This window comes from Homalodisca vitripennis, unplaced genomic scaffold, assembly GCF_021130785.1.
Source record: "Homalodisca vitripennis isolate AUS2020 unplaced genomic scaffold, UT_GWSS_2.1 ScUCBcl_1034;HRSCAF=4144, whole genome shotgun sequence".
Classification (NCBI taxonomy): domain Eukaryota; kingdom Metazoa; phylum Arthropoda; class Insecta; order Hemiptera; family Cicadellidae; genus Homalodisca; species Homalodisca vitripennis.
Window position 1 is genome coordinate 7,139 of NW_025777169.1, and position 22,070 is coordinate 29,208.

General features: G+C 35.1%; 1 protein-coding gene across 1 annotated transcript; it reads left to right on the plus strand.

Moving 5' to 3' along the window:
• Positions 1 to 5,596: 5,596 nt before the first annotated feature.
• LOC124371179 (mitochondrial mRNA pseudouridine synthase TRUB2-like) lies at positions 5,597 to 16,379 on the plus strand. Its single transcript, XM_046829494.1, has 5 exons — positions 5,597 to 6,009; positions 8,229 to 8,420; positions 10,021 to 10,237; positions 11,893 to 12,029; positions 16,039 to 16,379. The coding sequence occupies exons 1-5, from the start codon at positions 5,880 to 5,882 to the stop codon at positions 16,320 to 16,322; spliced, it is 960 nt and encodes a 319-aa protein (XP_046685450.1). The 5' UTR covers positions 5,597 to 5,879; the 3' UTR covers positions 16,323 to 16,379.
• Positions 16,380 to 22,070: the final 5,691 nt, after the last annotated feature.

Below are 22,070 nucleotides of genomic sequence, written 5' to 3' on the forward strand. Positions count from 1 at the left end.
TCCCAGACAAAGGTTTCCCATCTGACAATTTTTCTTTTTTACATTTATCTTTTAGAGTGCGTAGGCGAGTCCCCATACGCTTCTGTACATGACCTACGCACTCTAGTTTTCTAATTACTACATCAGGTCCATAAGGTAGGGATTCAGATTGATACAGTTGCATGACCAAGAAACTTTTTTACTAAAACTGAGTTGCAGGCCTTATTTTATTGATTTTTTTCATGGCTTTATGATTTATGTATTACAAAGTGTTATATATCATTGGAAAGAGGAAATTTCAAACTATAATATTCAATAAAAAACCCAAAATTGAAAAAAAATAAATTTTTTCAATTTAGGACTCCCCTTAACACTCTACTGGATCTAATTTCACCAAAAATCACCAAACAGGACACTCAATTGAGAGACGCACTACCTGCTAAATTGAAATTAGAGATTACGTTAGCTTATCTTGCTACTGGAAACACGTACAGATCTCTGCAGCATATGTTTCGAGTGTCCTCGGGGAGCTATGTCAAAGTTCATCCCAGAAGTTTGCGATGCTATATCTGAGAGCCTAAAAGAGTTCATGAAAGTAAAGCCGAAACATTTATTAAACATACACATTTTTAGGTAAATATGATAAGTAAGACAAGCAAAATTGGTCCATGCTTAAGGGAATGTTTTTTTTATAAATTTTATCTACCAAATTATTAGGTGAAGTTTGTCATTGGTCACTTATAATATCCGAATTTCTGATTGAAACATTCATAATTAATTATCTAATTCTACTTATTTTGGAAAGGGTACAACACATAGTTAGCTTATATTTATGAAACAATTTATTTAGGTAGTCAAAATATACAAAATAAGTAATAGTTTTACATTATTCGTAGTTAAACATGGACTAAAGAAAGTTACAACGAATAAGTGAGTCACATTTTAACAGGAATGTATTTAAAAGGACAATACAATTTCATTACTGCAAGTTTACTGAGTCTGCAACGATATTAGCGAAAGAGAGTAATCCCGAGGGTTCATTAAACAATACAGTGGAAGTTTGTGGAGAATTAGACGTATTATTTTGAGGTGTAGGTTATATTTGTTTGTACACTCAGAGGGCAGTTACCTAACCTGTATTTTGTCAAAAGATCTTGAATATCTCGTTGGGCGCATATTGCATCACAAGCTGATATTTTTCCAATGTTTTTGACACGTATTTACCAAACACGTCTATTTCATCTTCCTCTGGATCAGTGGTAGGTCTAGTCATTATTTTTTATTAACAGCATGTGACAACTCTTCAATTCTACGCTTCCTTCCCGTAAGCTTGGCACCAGTTTGCGTGTGTACAGTTGGCGTAGAAACCCGTCGAGGAGTTTCCTGCTCACATGCTGGTACTCCACTCGTGTCTGATAACTCATCTTCGAAGATACCCTGGCTTTCGACTTCATCATCCATAGTATTTGATTCCTGTAAATAAAAAAAAACTCTTGAAATAGCTGTGACTAATGTTAATAACAGTTTTTTATTTTCAGCTTTCAAACGGCCATGAAGAGTGGAAAGCTGTTTCAGGAAGGCTTCGTTCGTGAATGGAATTTCCCTAACTGCTGTGGAGCCATAGACGGGAAAAATATCTTGATTCAAGCCCCTCCAAACAGTGGTAGTCTATATACTACAACTACAAAGGAACTCACAGTGTCATTCTTATGGCAGTAGTAGACTACAACTATTTATTTACTTATGTCGAAGTAGGACATAAAGGTTCTGAAAATGATGCCGGTGTCTTCCTTAACGGTTCAATATGGTTACCGTTGGAGAATGGACTTCTTCCTGATGGTTTATTCTTTGTCGGAGATGATGCTTTCCCGCTGAAGCCTTACCTCATGAAATCGTACACATCATGTAAACGACGACTGACTCTCGAGGAAATGATTTTTAACTATCGTTTAAGTCGAGCAAGGCGGATTGTTGAAAACGCCTTTGGTATCTTGGTAAGTCGATTTAGAGTTTTCCAGAGAAAGGTAGTATGTCACATCTCAACAGTACCTAAACTTGTTAAAGCTGCATGCTCTCTACATAACTGGCTACGAAGAACCTCTTCTACAACTTACTTTGCACCAGGATCTGTAGATGAGAAAACCTTAGACACAGGTAATATAGTACCTGGTCGATGGAGGGAAAACATTGGAGAACTCAGAAACTTAGAAAGGTTTGGAGGAAGAAGAACAACCAAACTTGCAAAAAAGATCCGCGATGGTTTGAAAACTTACTTCAACAACGAAGGTGCTGTGCCTTGGCAAAACAAGTATGTTTAAACAAATAAAATCAGAAAGACTATTACATTCAACTCCGGAAGCATGAAAAATGTGTAAAATCTGTGATTAATTATATTTTTTTGGCAGTGAAATAGCATTTCATTTCTTTATATGTAAATGTAATTCTCTTAATAAAATGTGTACTTACCAAATTACTTGTAGCTTCAGATTGTCCTCTTCCTATTTTCATAACTGGGTCCAAAATAGCAAACCATTTGACAGCAAGGTACATAAATATCAGTTGATCCTGCTCCAGACTTGGTTGATATTTTAATTTTCGTCAGTTCTTGATTATACGTAGACCTCATGTTTTTTATTTTCTGCTTGGCTTCTTGTATACCGAACCCTTCCTTTCCCATATCTTTGACAAGGTTGTCAATTGCTGCTTGTCTCATTTGTTTGTTTTTGTACGTAGGGCTAGCTAAATTCCATAAACATTCTGCATCCCGGTACAGCTCAACAAACTTTAAATGTTTCCTCTTCCGTCCACTTCATATTTGCTTGAAGTATTAAACTACACAAATAACACTACTCAAACACGTGTGCGTGAATTGACACGAACAATGCAACACGACATAGAACTCGATCTGCTGACTGTCTACATTGAGTGAGTAAACAGGAGAGTTGTTCGTAGAGTAAAAATTGTCGGTGGTGGGGGTCGGGCGAGTCTAATAAAGTGGTAGAGTGGCTGTCTCCCCGCCGAAACTATTCGACCCCCGCCTGCCAACTGGGTCTGACACTCGACTCGCCCGTCACTCGACTCGTCCAGTTGTTCACACTGGCCGAGTTTACGGTCGAGTACTAACTCGCCTTTCTACTCGACCTACTACTCGACTAATGTAAACCAGGCTTGACTTCGCAGCTGTGCAGTAGTGTGCACCAGAGAACTACTGAGCAGTACGTAGCAGTGTAGCCAACTATAACACGTAATACTACCCCCAACCTAACTCAAAATTATTCCAAATTGATCTATAACTTATAATTAATTATTGATTTGTCATAACTGTTTTCTGAATTCTCTTATGTTTCATGAATTATTTCCATATACTTGTCAAAGTGAGTGTTTGTGTATTTTATTTTTGCCAGATATCAGAAATGTCACCAATGGTCATCACCAGGAATATGACAATCATAATCATAATTTTATCTCCAAAAAATATTTACATGCGTGCAAATTTACTATTAAATTTATATTGTCTTGTTACTATACTGGTTAAATGTTTACATAACAACATTATACATAAAAATATTATACACATCAAATTTAAAGTGGCCTAGGAAATAAGGCCTAAATGGGCGGAAAAGCCTGTGCGTAGGCTCGAGTTGCTTCCCTGGAGATTTTGGACGAATTTAATCTGGTGATTAATTATCATATTATAACATCAATACACGCATACACACACCGCGCGCGCGCGCGCCCGCGCGTACCTACATAATACGGCATTGAAATTTATCAGCGTAAATACTACAAATAGTTTAAAGGAAATATTTAAAGAGAAGAAAAACAAAATTAAGGAGTGGTGTATTTTAAGGATCAAAAAGTCTACCTGCAGAACAACTTAAGACATTACTAGCAGATTTCTTTACGAACTGTTATGAAATAAAACAAATAAATGTATAAAATAGGAAAAGTCCATCTAAAGGCATCAGTGCTGTTGAAGGGGCAATAAGAGGGGGGAGGCAAGGTCAAAAGTCAGGTCCTTCTGTTGTCAGCCGTGATGATTGCCTCGGCCTCCTCCGCGCTGATAAGATACAGCCATTCATTCGAGCGTTTCTTACATGTAAGTATTGAAGGTGAGGTGAATATTTGGTTGTCCGGAAAGTATTTACAGATATTTCTATACACAAGATGGGATATATAAAGAGAATTTGTAGATGAGAAGGATTTACTGATTTGCATTGATGCGACTCCAATATTCCGTGAATATCGTGTGTTATGAGAATGTGAAGTTGTAGAGAAAATTGTATAAAAATGTTTATACATATGAACAAGAAGTGTTTAATGAAGATTTTTCGAATTGATAGAATGGCAGTTTCTTGATATAAAGTGTCAGTTGGGTATCTCCTAGATTTTTTGAAACCGGCTTTTAAGATTGCCTTCTGAACCACTTGCAGTGGCTGTAAAAGAGTTTTATACGCTCCACCCCAGGCTATTATTCTAAACGAGAACAACAACGATTGGGCATAGGCAAAGTAAGCAAGTTTAATTTCTTTTTCATTTAAAATTTCACATAAATGTTTAAACGCAAATATATATTTCCTTGTTCTCTTTTTTTACATATTCAACATGTGCAGACCACTTTAAACGCTTGTCAAAGAAGACACCCAAATATTTATAAGACGATACATTTCAATAGTTTCACACGAACAAAGATCATTGTTGTAACTGCCACAATTATGAACCACGAGGTCGCCGAGGGCATAGTCTGTGGTCTCTCGGAGAGAGATGGGTATAAACTTAGTCTTTGATGTATTTAATGAAAGAATGTTTTGGTCAAACCATTTTTTTTTTAACCATGAGGTCATGTAGAGCGTTAGAACGAGCATCACCCCAATCGCTACCTTTTATTAAAATTAAGCTATCATCAGCAAATAAAACAGGATCGCCATATAAATTCAATTTATAGATATTGTTAATATAAATTAAAAACAGAATTGGGCCGAGCGTACTGCCCTGAACCACCCCGTAGTCCACCGGAAACGCGTCGCTCTCGGTCCCTCAGACAGACACGGTCTGTAGCCTACTTGTAAGGTAGGTTGAGAACCATGAAAGCGCATGACCCCGAACTCCAGTGGCCTCCAGCTTTGATATTAAATTTTGTGTTAACTTATATTTACAAATTGGATTTTCCCTTAATTAAAAATGTACTTCAGTATTGCCTTTCAACGCTAAAAGGCATGGCCGTGTCTTTATTAGCATTATTGTTAAAATGGAATTTTTGAATGTTATTCGGTAAACTTAATACCAGTTTCCACGGTTAATGCAGACGTTGTCTTCAAAGTCTTATTAAATGACGTAAGGGAAAAAACAATTAAAAATATTATTTTTGAATCTTAGCATTAATAAGTAAAGGTTTATCTCGATAGATTTCAAATAATGGATTTAAAAAAAATCTGTTCTAGAAGACAGTATATCATTTTATATACTTTATTATGCAGTTAACCGGGAAAAAATCTTAAAATTAATATAATAATTTTTATTCGTAGAAAGCAATATAGAGAGCATTCACATTTGTGGGCAAAATATTTTCATGCATTTTGCATAACGATATTTTTAATTCCCCGTAGTGGAAAGACTGATTGTGCCGTTTCGTTTGTTTATTATGATCATTGTGGATGTTTGAGTTAGGTTATAAAGTGAGATTTTGGTTTAGATGTGATTGTAATAGTTTAACATAGATTTGTTTTTACAATAAGTGTATTTAACACTTACAGCGTAAGAGTACAATTTTGTGTAATACATGGTGGAGCTGTGTACTTAAATAAGTACATCAGTAAGCAAAATGAGTGAACAGAGGCAGGCTTTGTTATAAAAATGACAAAAAGTTTATTTATCATAAGCAGTGATATTATAAATCAGAAATGATTTCCCAGTTTGTTAAGGATGCTCCAACAGCTTGGAGACTTTTAAATGGTATTGTGTGTTTGTACAAGCCAAGTGGCATTTCTGAAGGAGCTGTGAAGTATTCACTTCTTACAAAACTATGTAATGGTATGTCACACAATGTTAATTAGATGAACTTTACTCTTCATAATACCAAAGCATGAGACCTACTTTAATTAATCCATGTTGCAAAATGTACACCCCTTAGACTGGGCCTAAGAGGCAGAGTATGATAAACTAACCCGGTTTTTATATCGCTTATTACAATCATCGATACTATATATCGAATAACAGAACTATCAATCAATATCATCCAAGACGTTCTCTTCTTGTACAAGCTGGTTAACGGAATCATCGATTGCCCAGACCTGCTACAGAAAATAAATTTCCAAATTCCCACTGGCACAAGATCTGAGTCCTTTTTGCAAGAACTTCGGTGAAAACTTCCTATGCAGCCAACAGTCCTGTGATTAGGATGCAGAGACTTGATGCTTGCTACCAGAACACATAGACTTTTTCTGTGCTTCCTTGGCTTCCTTCAAGAGAGCTCTATGTGCTTCTCAGTGCTTGACCACTCAACTATGAATTTCAAAACACACACGTGCATGCACACCTGTGCTCGTGTTTGGTTTTTGATGGTGCCTTTAGGAGGCCATACCCATAAGTGCCTTATTGCCTGGATTTAGTTTTTTAGTTTTGTGTTAGTCATTGTTGCTAACTTATTACTATAATTATAAATTATTATGCTCGCTTTTGTAATAGTTGATCCGTTGGAAATAAAATAAAATAAAATATCAATGTATCTAAAACACTAAATTAAAATCACATTTTCAAATGAATGGAAAGGTAAATATTAAGATCAGCGATTACCGCTCCAATCGCCGTAATGTTTTGCATACTAACACAGGTTAATGTAATTTTACCAATGGTTTGATCATTTCAATATAAAAAACCGGATCCGCTTATCGTACTCTACCCGGGTAAAATCCCAGGGAGTGGCCGGCAGCTTTAGAGAACTCACCGTCAGTTGTATAATACTAGAACGAAGAACTAAAATTTCAGATTTATATGCAAGGCCTAGATAATAGTTTTAGTCATTTAAAAGTTCACGGTTACATAAAAAGTCATAATATTATTGTGAAACAGAGGAAGTTATCCTGATCAGTGAATAAATAAAAATATAAAACCTAAGCTATGTGGAGTCAGAAGACCTAGCAGCGTACAGGCTGCCCGCCTGCCTTCCCCTCGCTAAGGTTGCAATAATTAGTACAATACTGCGCTTACACATTTTGACATTACAACATCATTGACAAAATAGAACTAAAATTGTTAAAATATTTTTTACTGTAGGTCTTCTGAAAAATATTCATAGCTTCAAGAGCAAGATTTTGTTGTTTTAAAAATAGCAAAATATGAGGTGTGTAAATAGAACATAAAGGTGCCACTTAGATGTTAAGAAACACCCATCATTTTAATGACAAGGATACAAATGTGCCTCAAGGTGAGAACATAGTATCCTCCCATGGTAGCATAAAACAATTTTTTATAAGCTCTAGTGCCTAATATACCTACTTCATACTAACCCTATAAACCGTTCTGCGGTGTTCCAAGGTGTGAATCCTCTAGGGTTGTCTCGAAACGGATTCGCGCGGAGCATGAGAGAAGGTGGAGGTTGCATCCGGGTTTGAGAATGAGTAGAATGGTATTACAGTCACCTTCCTCCAGGGTGGCTTCAGACCTTCTCTCATTAAACAGATCAATGTCTTCTAAGGTTATTGGTCTCATTACGGGGCATGGTCACCTGAGGAAGCATCTTCACAGAGTCTGCATCCTTCAGGAGGATCCGCTCTGTAGAAGGTGTAATGAGCAGGAGGAGACTGCTGAGCACCTGCTCTTTGATTGCCCTGCAATAGCAAGAGAGCGGTATGCCATCTTTGGTAGTTTGGACAGGGGTGGTGAATTTTCCCAGGAGGACTTGATAGGTTGTTTTCGGCGGTTTGTGGAACTGCTGAAGTTATAGACTGGTGGGCCTCATGGTGTGTTTCTGGGGTGCGCAAAAAGCCCTTGAGGCTTAAGTGCATGGCAGTAGGCCGCCCCAAAGGAAGAAAAAAAACCCTATAAAAACAAGATCCAAATCATAAAAGCATTGGTTTACTAGGAAAATGTTTACAGTTACTTTTAAATTTACTACAATTTTCAGCATATATCTGTGTTTACGCCTTTTATTAGCCTATATTCATGTTTGGTAGGTGGTGAATTACTTGATTTACTTATAAAGAATGGTTTCATAGAGTGTATGTATTGTCATATATTGTATTGTGTCTCAGATTTGAATGAAATGGAAGTGAGGGCACCAGTGGACTATGTATCAATTGAAGGTGACACCACTAAGGAGATGCGTGTAACCGTGGGTCCAAGTTACGCCGACCATCCTCTTGTTGTTGGACCTCGTTATCAAGAGAAGGACTTCCAAGGTCGCTGGCCTCTGCCCCTTGGTCTTCACACATCTGGAGTTTTTTGTAAGTTGCTTATTGAATACTGTCTTGCATAGATACAATTCTCTTTAAAGACTATTTCCATAGCATAGCATTTAGATTATCTGAGAGATTATGTCTCAGGGAATTCAGCTAAACATTCACCCAGTTGGTTTGGATGGAAAGATCTCAAAAAACTTGGTGTTCACATTCTCAGTAAGAAAGGTGAGCAGATAAAAGTTATACCAGGGAAGCTGAGTTATTTCAGATATTTGTATGTCTATCTTCTCAATAATGAAGAAGAGTAAGGAATAGTGACAAATTGAGCTGTCGGAACAATCGGAGTGAAACATTGGACAGAGTATTATCAGGAACACTGATGACAACTTACTTATGTTACAATAATGAGTCTCCCACACGGAACATCTTTCTCTGTTATTTATTAACGTTTCTTACAATAATAAGGACTTTTTTAAATGCTGCATATAATTAGTGGTGATATCTTGGTTAATTTGTCAAGTAATGTGACAATTGTTGTTTTGGTGATGCACAGTTTCTATGATCAGAGCTTGAAAGCTTGTTCACTCTAGATAACTCTCATAATGTTCCACCTTAGTGATAATGTCTTTGACAGATTGTATTTCTTCCTGTCTGATCGGAATAGATCTAAATATATCTATGAAAGAGAATCTGCCCTTTCACCTCATCAGTCAGCTGTCTTCTGTTGTCTGTCTGTTATTTTGCGGTTATTTACTGTTTTTTTACCAATTAGTTTTAATTGAATTCTTTCAAATAAATGAAGCAAAATAGATCACCAATAAGTGAGAACACATAGGAGGAGGACGTGAATGATGGTTTGTTTGAAATGTCCAGTGAAGCAAAACTTTACAGAATTTACAAAACTAGCAAAAAATTCATGTTCTCAATGTACAATATGCAAAATGTGTTTTCATATTCTGTTTTGTAATGGTTTTTGAATGTTTAATTTTTGCATTAAAGAGTTTTTTTTGGGTAAATATGTGTATATGTCATTTGTTTATGAATTATCAGTTATTATTTTTTATATAAACGAGTGTAAAAAGTTTATTTTTCAAGATAGTTCAGTGAATTTTTGAAGTTAAGCACTGTAATACCTTTGGGTGAGAACTATAACACCATCTACTGTGTGAGGAATTTTTTAACTGCATTTATTGGAGCAAAATGAAAAAAAAAACAAAATAATTCAACAAAAGTCATTGCTTGTTACTAATATATAATTTTTTAATACATGCACACTGAAATAGGTTCATAATTTGTTTAAAGTATATTTTTATGAAAGAAATTTAAGAAAAATCAATTGTTTTAGTCCAAAAATTAACAAAGATATAACATTTAATGTAGGCAGCTGTAAAACAGTAAAGTTTGGCCACAGTAATTTGGCGAACTTGATACGAATAGGGCATATACCTTGACACTTTTTGCAAAGTAACCTAGATGTCTGGCACTGAAAGGATTATGGATCAAAATCAATTATCAAGTCATGAAACTAGTACACATGTCTATAGAGAAGACCAGTTGTAATGTATGTATGTACATTTGATATAAAACTTTATACAATTCTGTGTCGAAAATAAAAGTTTAGTACGCATGAGTTATGTTGTTGCAGTGCTTGGTCTGAACAAAGGGGTTAGAACAGTGACAGCCATGGACTATGCACACCACGTGCGCACGTTCCACGTCAGCGGGCAGCTGGGCCGAGCGACAGACACGTATTACACAGATGGCCGAGTCACTGAGAGGTCCAAATTCCGTCATGTCACACGTCAGTTGATTGACAAACACCTTGCTACCATCCAGTCAGCCCATCAGAAGTCCATGTTTGAGTAAGTCGATATGAAGAGATTTTTTTTTGAGTTCCCATGAAAATTTGTTAAATAACAAAAGGAATAATTTATTCTGTTCTGCTGTTAGGTTGTACTCTACAATAATTAAAAGATTCTTATTCCCCACTATTGAAATTTTTATAAAATATTACTTGGTATTAATTTAACATAATGAAAAGTTGTTTAATCATATCAAAATTATTCTATAAACCTAGCTAAAAAGTTCTTGTCGACTTTTTAAACAACATTCTTAATACTAATATAACCTACTCTCCAAAAATAATTTCAGATGATTTTTTTTTAAAGAGGAGCTGATTAAAAAAATATGTGATTCTAACACCTATACAGAATCATTATGTACTCTATTCCCAGTTTTGAATTCGTTACTGATTCCTTTGTTTATTTGTTACTAAGAATATAACGCCATAAATACTTTTGTTTTGTAACTGCTAAAGAACATCTGGTCAGTAGTAGTGGCCCTAGCTAGGATGAAAAAATGTTAAGAATTAAAGATACACATATTCTTGTAGAGGACATATTTATACAATCAAACAAATTACAATGTAAAAAAATAATCGGTTTATTTTCTGTCGAGCAGCTGTCGTCCATCTACAAGGCACAAGGTGGTGCATGAATAGGAACAAATAGGAACTGACTAGGATAGGTGGTGACTTAACAAATAGGAACTGGAAGCTATTATGTTATTATTTACAATACAATAAGTTTTTAATTAGTATTCTACCTACAGTTTTTTTTACACAAAGTATGATGAACATGTTTTGACAATCAGTAATTTGTGTACCACCGATCAGATGTTGCCCACAAATAAATGTAATAGACTTGCTGTGATCCATGTACAGAAGTATAGAAGATATGAACAGAAATCAAAGTATTGCAAACAACAATAATTTATGATTTTTGTTATCTATCTACTCCTTTTCATACACAAAGTTTGACAAAAACACGTTTCTGTCGATCAGCTATCAACCGTGTACACAGCTGACTGGTATCGGAATGGAGCCACAATATCAAGAATCCTCAGTACCACTAAGTAGGTATATAGACTATCAGAATCGACCCTAATTTTGTTTTTTCATTTATGATATATCATGATGAATGTTAGTCCAACAAAAATAACTAAACCGAATTTGAATTTACTATTATTTCAATTTTATCAAATGAATAGTTCATGAGATATTTTTCATGAACTTGCAAATTAATAGTGTTATTTTTCATTTCTGAATCAATTACAAGAATCTGTTGTATCTTTTCTTTTAATTTCAATGTATGTGTTAAATCGTAATTAGATTTCATTCCATTAATTAATTAAAATATTTAATTCCATAAACATATATTAATAAGTGCAAATAAACATACACACACAAATAGTACTTTGTTCTTGGGCAAGGTCTTTCAAAATCAATTTCGTCATCATGTGACTGCATAAATATTTAGTTGCATTTAATTTAAATATTTTCCAATTGTTCTCAGAATCTTCATATACACTTCCATATAGTTAATATTTGTCAGTAACTCAATAACAATAAAGAGAGGGAGCTTGCGGATATCAGCTGACCAGTTCCAGTCTGTAACCTTAACACAATCGTCCCTATTCTATTCTTTTTTGTGGTCAAAACATGTGATATCTGTTGCAGACTCTCAGGGGTAGACATCCAGTCCCAAGATGCTTATGAACTGGCTGTGCAAGGTCTGATCCGACCAGCAGACCCTAATGTTCCGATGATCTACAGTATTAAGTGTATCGAATTCAAACCTCCTGACTTTATCTTGGGTATGTTTCTTTCATATGAAAACAACAAGTCTTAGATGTATCTAACAGACATAATTAATATCACAATTTAAAAGAGGGACTCATCTCTCGTACAGACGAATAATCATCATAATCATAAATCTTTATTACATATTCATTGAGAACAGTAATGAGTCAATCTTAACCTAATCATTTTTGTTTGTCATTAAGTGAAATTATACATTAAAAAGAACAATAATTAAAGAATTCAACAAATTAGGTCAATTTAAACTAATCAAGTTCATTGCTGCCAGATTCAAACTCCTCCAGACTGTAGAAGGGGCGTTTCAGCAGCCACTTGTAGACGCTCTTCCTTAGTTGATGGTTAATGTGTGCCTTGACTTCATCTGGGAGAATGTTCCAGTATTTTGCACCTATGTAGGATGGTTGTTTCTCATAGATGTTTAGCCGATGGACAGGCAAAGCATAATTGTTGGCTCTTCTTGTTGCAAAGTTGTGGGTGTCAGCTCCTAACACTTGTGGGTGTTTAATAATTGTAAATCTCTGTGTAGTTTTGTTACTGTCTTCATTACTGATATCTAAGGTCAGATGGTTTTTAATTTTCAGTAACCAGAGAACTATTTCAGGTAAATAAAACTGGGTACTGTTTTATGAGGGCTCTAAATTATTTTAATAAAATCGACTGTAGCATAATATTCTTAGACATGCAATGCATTTTTTATTCAGTACCATTTTTAAGAAAGAAATACAAATAGCCAACATAAAAAATGTTATTTTTACATGAAAACCTGTGCTAAATAATTTACAATAATATTTAGTTGTTCATTATACTGTTTGAATTCCATCATCATAGACAAATGGTGCATGATGCCTTGGTCTGCAGCAGCATAGTCGCTTTGACTTCATCATTTTGACACCAACTTCCTTTTGTATTTGTATAAAAATCACAGTACTGGTAAAAAAATTAAGGAACTGGCTACTTACTTATTTGATGTATTTCAGTTTAGTACCATATTAAGTATGGGCATATAATTTTATTGTCAAATAGTGTTGGCTAGTCATTTCATTTTTGCATCTGTTTGTTCCGTACATAATATGAGCATAGAAATATGATTGCTATCATATGATATGTCAATAAAAATTGCAGCATTGGTTACTTTTTTAATTCAGTGCAACTAAGTTAGCAATTTCGGTATCCTACCTAGCATGGTTCAAAGACACTTGCCCTTGTGCCATGACATGTGCCAACACTATGAGGTTGAGCTAGTAGAACTTTATTTTTGAATCGTTTTAGAACAGAGATATACGCTTCCTTCCACCTCACCAAATGTATTGAAATTAGAAGCTCAAAATTGATTTATTATGAATGGGCTGTTATTAAATAACAATAAAAGCCAACTCACATATTTATCAACACTGCAAAGCCCTGATGTCAAAGTGAAATGTGAAGACATTAAGAGTGTCATCGGCAAAACTTTTAGGTGTGTAGCCGACCAAAATCTGAAATGGAGGGATCATTTGTCATACTTGGCTGGCAAGTTAAGCTCCGCCTATTTTGCTATCAAAGTTATTGCAGGGTTAGCCAACTATGATACTGTCATAATAGCCTATTACACCTATGTATATTCGCACTTCAGATATGGAGTGATATTTTGGGAAAATTCTGTTGAGTCAAATTCAACTTTTTTTTATTCAGAAAAGGATTGTGAGGACAATTTTTAACCTGAAACCCAGAGATTCCTGTAAACAAATTTTCTTCCTTCAATTTACATATTACAATGTCTAGCTTTTCTAAAAAGTAATGTTAGCGTATTTCCCAATAATTGTACTGGTTACTCTTTGATTACCAGTATCCAATACATAGACTTAAACTATATGAGGAAGAAACTTATTACTCCGCTATGAAACTTGAATGCCCTTCCAATCCATCTGAAGCGTGAATGCAGTGTGTGATCTTTTAGAGCTTCCCTCACACACCACCTCATAAGCAAGATATTTTACTCTATGGCCGAATTGTTAAATGATGGATAATCAGTTTGTTTGTGTAATTAGTTCGTAGATTTATAAAATGTAAGATCATTGTATGTGCCAGATACTAGTTATATAATGACTGATAATTCACATGTTTACTTAACCCTACAACTGGCAGTCGCCTGATTATCAGTCGATATTAATGTTTCTGTAGTGGCAGTCGCCTGAAAATCAGTCGATTTGACACGTGCCTGTTTGACATCTGTTATAATCAATACACGAACTAAACTGCAATGATTCATATACCACTGGAATCAGAAATAGTTGCTGATTTGATGATGTATTTTGTTTTGTTTTGTATGCCATGATTTAAGTATGACATATTGAAAACGAGAGTTGTTTGTAAACAGTCGGCCATTGTTGTTGTATTGTTACCCCGGTCGCGTTATTCTTGTTCATCTAAAACGTAAGTTTATTACATGAAATAAGTGTGTTTTTATGTAATAAGTGTGTTTATTTAAGCGTATAAATTCTCGTATATTGTGTTTTATCAGTTTATTTTGTCATGTTATGAAGAAATATATGTGAAAAAATATATTAGTGAGATTTTGTGTTCTAGGCTATGTGCAGTGTTGTGATAGTTTTAGTTAGGTTTAGGATCATTTTCATATGCGATGATCATGATATAAAGCTTCTTTATTTATTTTTATAGGCTTACTTTTAATGTATTTTATGAATTTTTCGAGTAATAATTAAGGTTTTGATGAATTTTTGTAACACAGTCGTATCCATAGCAACGAATTTAGCCGTATTGTACTATCTTCAGATTAGAGTATTTCATAATTGTTTTAATTAAAAAAAAGTGTAGTAAACTATACATTTTCTAAAACTATAAAAAATTTTCAACATTTTGGGTATTTTAGAAATATTTTTTTTCACACAATATGTCTTTTATAGGTGCACCCCCACCACTTTTACATACCTTTTTTATTTTTTGAAAACAAACTTAGTAAAAAAAGTGATAAATTTCTTGTATTTTTGGGTTTTTATTTCCATGAATAAAAAGTAAATTTTCTTGTAAAAACAGTGATATATAATACATATAGGTTTATAATCAAATTATATTTAAAAAAAATAAAAACCAATACTACTGCAAAACACCTCAAAATGGCCTGCCACTTGAGGAAATTTCAACTGCCAGCTCGAGGGTTAATCTATGTACATGTATTTTTGACACATGTGAAGCTAATAAATCAAATAAAATTGCGCTGTACAACTTAGTAGCAGTTAAGCTTACCTCATTTTAGAATGGAATGATCATTTTTCTCAATAATAAAAGTCTTACTTATTGTGAACATGATGTCTGTCACATGTTGGGGCAATTGCACTTTCTCCCATGAAAACAGAATTTCGGTGATCATCTGTTGACTGAACAATGACGCTGAAATATTTCTAGAAGTAAGCACTTTTTCAACATGACGTGAATGGAAGACTTTGATATTAGGTATTATACCGCCACGTAAGTCTAAGGACTTTAATTTGTTTTATTTTGGTGAGTAAAATCCAATAACTCTGTGTTCTTAAATTTGTATCATCACATTTCAGTCATAAATCAATGGCCAATCTGAAATCTGCATATGAGTCGTACTACCGCTATTTATCAGGGGTGTATGTGTTAAAGTATTTTGGAGGGAATGGACACAAAAAAGGGTTTGTGTAGTTATGAATACCCTAATTTCAAACAGTACACCTGGGATTTTCCTCTGAAAATCTGTTGACTTTACTATAAAGTATCAGATTAATCAACCTATAACTGAAAACCAAAGTTTTTAACAGCATATTTGTACAGTAATATTAGTCTTTGATTGAAGTATATGTTGGTTTATCATTCCTAGTTGAAACTCGGTCCGAGCATTGACTAAGCTTGCTAATTTACAGTAACAATATATTGATTGAGTGCCATTTTAATAAATTATATTCACCCGTGTCATTAATACTAAACAAAATGTATTTTAAAATATAAATAAAGTTATAGTTCTAATGCAAGTGTGTTTTTCAGAAATCCACTCAACAAATGAGCATGAGATTTACCTCAAATCATTGATTAATGAGATCGGTATCAAGATGCACACAAACGCTGTGTGTACAGGGCTGCGTTGTGTGCGTCATGCGTTCTTCACCATACATAACGCTCTCCTGCGCAAACACTGGACATTGCAGCATGTCATCACTAATATACAGGACAACAAGCGCATCCTACAGGATAACCCTGACTTTTACTCCAGTATCCTCTCTCAGGCCAGGCTCCAGAACCCATCACAGAAGCCACCATTATTAGCTTAGATTTGTGATTTAATGTGTATTATATGTAATGTAAATAAATGTAAATATTCAGTGTCATTTTTGTATTCCAAGATCCTTAAACAATATTTTTAGTTTGAATAGTCAAAGTCAAAATTTTCTTTATTCATATACATAAAGTACAGAGATAGTGTCAAAAAGTAGTTAAATTAATTGGTAACTTGAAACGTTTTACATAGAGCATCAAAGTCCATGATTGGTCAGTTGGTAGAACTCTTCGAGCGTGTAGATGGCCTGGCATGAGACCAGTTTTCGGAGTTCGAACTCGAGCTGTTTCCCTCTCTTCGTTCTTATTTCCGTTGGCAGACAGTTACTCAGCTTCTTCCCATGTAGGATGGTTTTTTCTTGTACTGTGCTAAGTGATGAGTGGGAAGTGGATACATCGTTGAGTTGTGGGTATTGTAGTAGTGTAGGTCTTCGAGTCTTGATAGGTTTTTCCTATCAACGTACAGGACAACTTCTTTGATGTAGAGAGCTGTCACGGTCAAGATCTTTAATGTTGCAAAGGCCTCTCTGCAGCTCTCTTGGAAATGGAGATTTGCAAGAATTCTAACTGCCTTTTTTTGAAGTGTTGGAATTCTGGTCATGTTAGCATTTGATGTTCCTCCCCAAACAGCTAGATCGTATCTTAGGTGTATCTCAAACAGAGCAAAATAGGCAGTACGTGCTGTCATCAAGTCACAGATTGTTTTAACCTGCTTGAGTGCATATAGGCTTGGGTTTAGCCTATTACAAAGCTGGTCAATGTGAGGAGTCCAGGATAAGCTTGAGTCAGTTATGATTCCGAGGAGTTTGGTTTGTTCAACCAAGTTGACATCTGGTAGACAGTTAATTTGTCCTGCTCTTCTCCCAAACTCTAGTTGGTTAGTTTTAGAGGGGTTAACCACTAAGTCATTGCCATCACAATATTGATATGCCATGTTGACAGCAATGAAAGCATTCAGACTGAGATTTTCAGGTGTATTTTTGTCAAGGATTAAAGTTGTATCGTCAGCAAGTTTTAGAGTATTCATGTAAGTATTCTGGAAGGTCATTAATAAATAGAATGAACAGCACTGGGCCCAGCACTGATCCCTGTGGCACACCTTTTTGTATAGGCTGAGGTTGAGAGCGGATTGCTTTGCTTAGTCCTTTTTCATTTGATTTTAGTTCAACTACTTGACTTCGGTCTTTGAGGTAGCTTTCAAACCATTTCAGGGCTGATACTGTTACACCCAATTCTTTTAATTTCTTCTGTATGAGATCATGTCCCAGACAGTCGAAGGCTGTACTTAAGTCCAAAAAGACAGCTGTAGTCAGGTTTCCTTTTTCTATGCTATCAGTTACTGATTCCACTAAGTCAATCATTGCTGTTATAGTAGACTTGCCTTTGATGAAACCATGCTACGAACTACTTATCAGGTTGTTCACATTACAATGTCCTAATAGCCTGATGAGGACTATTTTTTCACAAAGTTTTGAAACTGTTGGTAGTAATGAGATGGGTCTGTAGTTACTTAATTCTGCTTTGCTTCCAGTCTTAAATTTAGGATAGATTTTTGATATTTTTAATGCCGAGGAAACATGACCTACGTTGAAAGATTTATTGAAGATGTCAGTAAGGGGGGCGGATAAGTTCTTCTGCACAGTGTTTTAGTACTTTTGTGGATATGTCATCAATTCCGGCTGAGTTTTTTTTTTATTTAAAGCTCTTTATAATTGATCTTAATTCCTCTTGAGTTGTGGGTCTTAGTGAGCTAAGTTCATTAATGTGAGTTCCTATAGAAAGTTCAACTGGTTTTCTTGAAGTGTTCTTTTTGAGATTAATGGTGTTTTTTGCTATGTTGGCGAAGTAGTTATTGAAATGTTCAGCAACCAAATATGCATCCTCAACAAGTCTTCCATCGATGGTTAGTTTTAATTCAAGTGAGGTGTCTAGTTTTTTTTGATTGGACAGTATTAATTGTTTCCCATATTGTTTTGGATTTGTTTTCTGAGTTGGAAATTGTATTAGCAATATCTTGGCTTCTTAGAGTTTTCAGTTTTTGGTCATAGGTTTTTTTTCAAATCCATCGCTTTGTTTATGTCATCAAGATTTCCTGTAGTTTCGTACTCGTTAAGATAAGCTAGGAATTCATTCTTGAGCATTAGTGCTTCTGCATCAGCAAAGTGTTTTGGTTTTCTTTTTTTTGCTTTGGGCAGATATGAGAGGTTACGCAGTATCTAGGGCAACTGTTACTATGTTTTTGGAGTTCTTGTAAGCTTCTTCCGAGTTCAAAGAGGTGTAACACTTTTTCCCATTTTTCGTTAAATAGCAATCCTTTCAGCTCAAACAAGTTTCTACCTCCAATAGCTCTGTACACTGATTTATGCGTTGTTATTACCTCCAAGTTGGTAATAGTGCACATCTGGCCAGTATGATCAGAGAGTCCAGTATGAAAAACTGTTCAATCAAGTGCATCAGTTGTCATATTTGAAGCAATCCAGTCTATAGACGACTTTGTTTTTGAAGTGATTCTTGTAGCTGGCAAGTTGACTCTCTGAACCTTATGGTAGGCTAGCACTTCATTTAGTTTTAGTGTGTTTCTGTCTGAGTTTAGTACGTCAACATTTATGTCTCCCAAGATTAGAAGATGTTTGTTCTCGAGTTTAGTGTTGTCTATTAAATGAGATAGTGTTGCCATTGTAACATCCAGGTTACTGTCTTGTGATCTGTACGTACTCATGATATAGATAATATCTTTGTTGAATTTAATATTTATAAGCGCGACCTCACATGATAGTTCTTGGCAGTATTGAGACACTTCCATTTCTTCAGCGTGATTTCGGAGTGCATCATTTAAAAATATAGCTACGCCTCCAAGTCTTTAGTTGATGATGCGGCCTGTAGTGGGATACTAGGCCAAAGCCAGGTAACCATTGTATAGATTCTATCTGGTTTTGTCTGAGGCCCGTGCTCAGTGCTTTTAAAAAAGATGACATTGGGCTTTTTCAACTCAGCTAGATGAAGGAGGCGGTTTGATTTACTTATTAGCCCCTCTAATGTTTTGGTGCAGGATTGTAAGTTTTTCATTTGTGTTGAGGTTTTTGTCTTACCTTTCTTTGAAGTGGTCAGTACTAAAAAAGGTGCTTCTTCTTGGTTGCTGCTATTGCATTCTGTGATTGTTACACTTGGGTGACTGCTAATGATGGTTTGCTTGTAAAATTCAATGTTTTTGTCAAAGATTTCCTCCATTGTGTGGTCGTGGTCTTGAGTTTGTAGGAGGTTAGAGTGTTCCTATTTTCCTAAGAAGAGACTGCTTATTTGTATGGTCAGGTTCTATTTTATTATCTTGTTTTTTTAAAAAATTGGTTTTGTTTTTTGCCACTTGCAGTGACACGCTAAAGTGACTTTTCCCCTTTATTGCTTTGTGTTTATTCTTTCTGCTTGTGGTAGATAGACTTCTAGAGGGAGTCATCCCAAACGTGCACTAAAGTAGGGGGAGCTCCACTAGAGTTGTTGCTGTTATTCACGGTTGCTGGATGGCCTTGGCCGAGGAGTTTTTACAGTGCATTCTTTGACTGCATGTTCCAGTTGCTCCTGTCCGGTTTTTTTAATTGTCCTATGTCCAGGACAAGAGCAGATAAAACTCAATAGTGGGCCAGTGGGTGGGACATTTATCGAAAGCTGATAGAGCTGGGGGTTGTTTGAGTCCCATCAGTATCAATGTATGCTTGAGGAGAGGAATGTACTGCAGTGACCCTCGCGTCTCATTAGAGACATCGATTTCTCTAATTCCCTATTTTTTAGTGCCAACTCATTAATGATCTGCTCCCGTTTCCTGTCATGTTCTTCAAAAGTGCATTGGATGTCTAAATTAAGTTGTTTCTGGTTTGAGCCTAGTTGTACTTCCATTTCTGATAGCTTTTGAAGAAGGTTTTTAAGTTTTCCTTAAGTAGTTTTCTTCCTCAAGAGTCATTCTATTTTCGCTTCAGCACTGGTAATTTTGGCTTCTAGAAGTGCTAGTTTTCCGTCTAGTAATTGGTTTTTTTCTAGTAGAGCAGAGCCTATTTTTTGCAGCCATTTCCAATCTATCTTCGTTGTCATCATTTTTTCCCCAAACGTTCATTTTCAAGCAAACTGTCTTCTAAAATTTTTTATTGATTTTATTTAAATTGTCACATTTATTTTGGATGGCATATGTACCCAGAGAATTATCCCTAGTGTAGTGGTTGCGTTCTTAATCTGTTGTGAAGTATTTTTGGGCAGCTGTAAAGGGTTTGCTTCATAATGCATTTCTGCTTCTCTAGTAGTGATTTTGATAGATTTACAGTTTCTACATTGCCAAGATTCAATGTCATTCTTGGACAGGTTATTAAATTTCTTATCCGACCAGTCCCTAGACATTTAGAATGGAACCACTGTTTGCAGGTCCCTGCACAAAGAATACCTTTGTGCTTAACTCGAACTGAACCACACACCGCAAGGATACTTTAGACATTGTTTTTTTTCAGTTTTTTTCATTGGAGATTTTCCTCAATGAATTAATAAAATATATATTTGTATCAATTTGATGATGAACATGGTTTTGTTTTTTGCTGTTTGCTGATTCACTATGTCTGTAAAAAAGTGTAGTAACTTATAAAATTATTTATTAAGGTTAAACAATTATTATGTTAATTGGACAAAGCTCTTTGAATAAGAGACAATTTTATATTCAGGAAACGGTTCAGTCCAAGATTATGTCATGTCAAAGAAAGTGTTCAATGTAGACAAGCAGACTGCAACCGTAGTGACAGCTGAGTAAACAAACAGACTGCAGGTGGTCAGAGTTCAGCACAAGCAAGTATCTGCTTTTTCATACAAGCAGGCTTGCAGTGGACTTGCTTATTACACCTATCAGTGCACAGTCCTCTACCTGTTTAAATAGTTTTAGTAATATTCCATTTGTGTTCTTAGTTTAAAGGCCAGTTGAAGTGCTACTATAGCATTGCTATAATTCCATGTTAATAGAGACAGTTCAAATTGTAATCATGTGCTATACAAGTGCACTGGTATGTTGCATATGTGTCATATTTCAAAATCTAGCTAAAAACGTTCAAAAACATTAATCCTTATATGCTTGATACTTATCCAAACTCCAGTGCACTAAAAACCATATTCAATTTAATACTGGTAAAACGTTTAAAAACCTTGATTTAAAAAACACTTCAAAATAAACACAGTATTATTCAGTAGCCATCTTGATGGTCAACCTTTGAGGAGTACTGTAATTATTAAATAATAAAGAGCATTACAGCATTTCTACAGATATATTACAGGTCTATTTTTAAAAAGTGTTAGAATGTAAATAATTACATGCCATTACTCGCTCCACACATTCTCACATTAACTTCCCCATATTTCAGAAAGTTGGAAAGTGCCATTACTTTAAATAGAAACTAAAGCATTTCCATGTCCATTGAAAGGTGTTGTTAGGTCTAGAAAAACTATTTTGTTTTGGTTTTCAACTTCCTGAAGGCGTTGACAATGGAGTTTGAAATATATGTGCATTATACTTCAGAAAAGGTTAAACTTTTTTTGTGAAGATCAACCACCACCCATAAGCGCTGAAATAAGGTTGCAATTCTTAGAATTGTATTTTTTTTTCAATTTCCTCTCTTAAAAGAGGTGAAATTGAGGTTCTATGTAAGTATATATTTTCTTGATCATGGTAACAATGCAAACATTACTACAGCACAAAAAAAATAATTTAGACCGGAAGTAGTCAC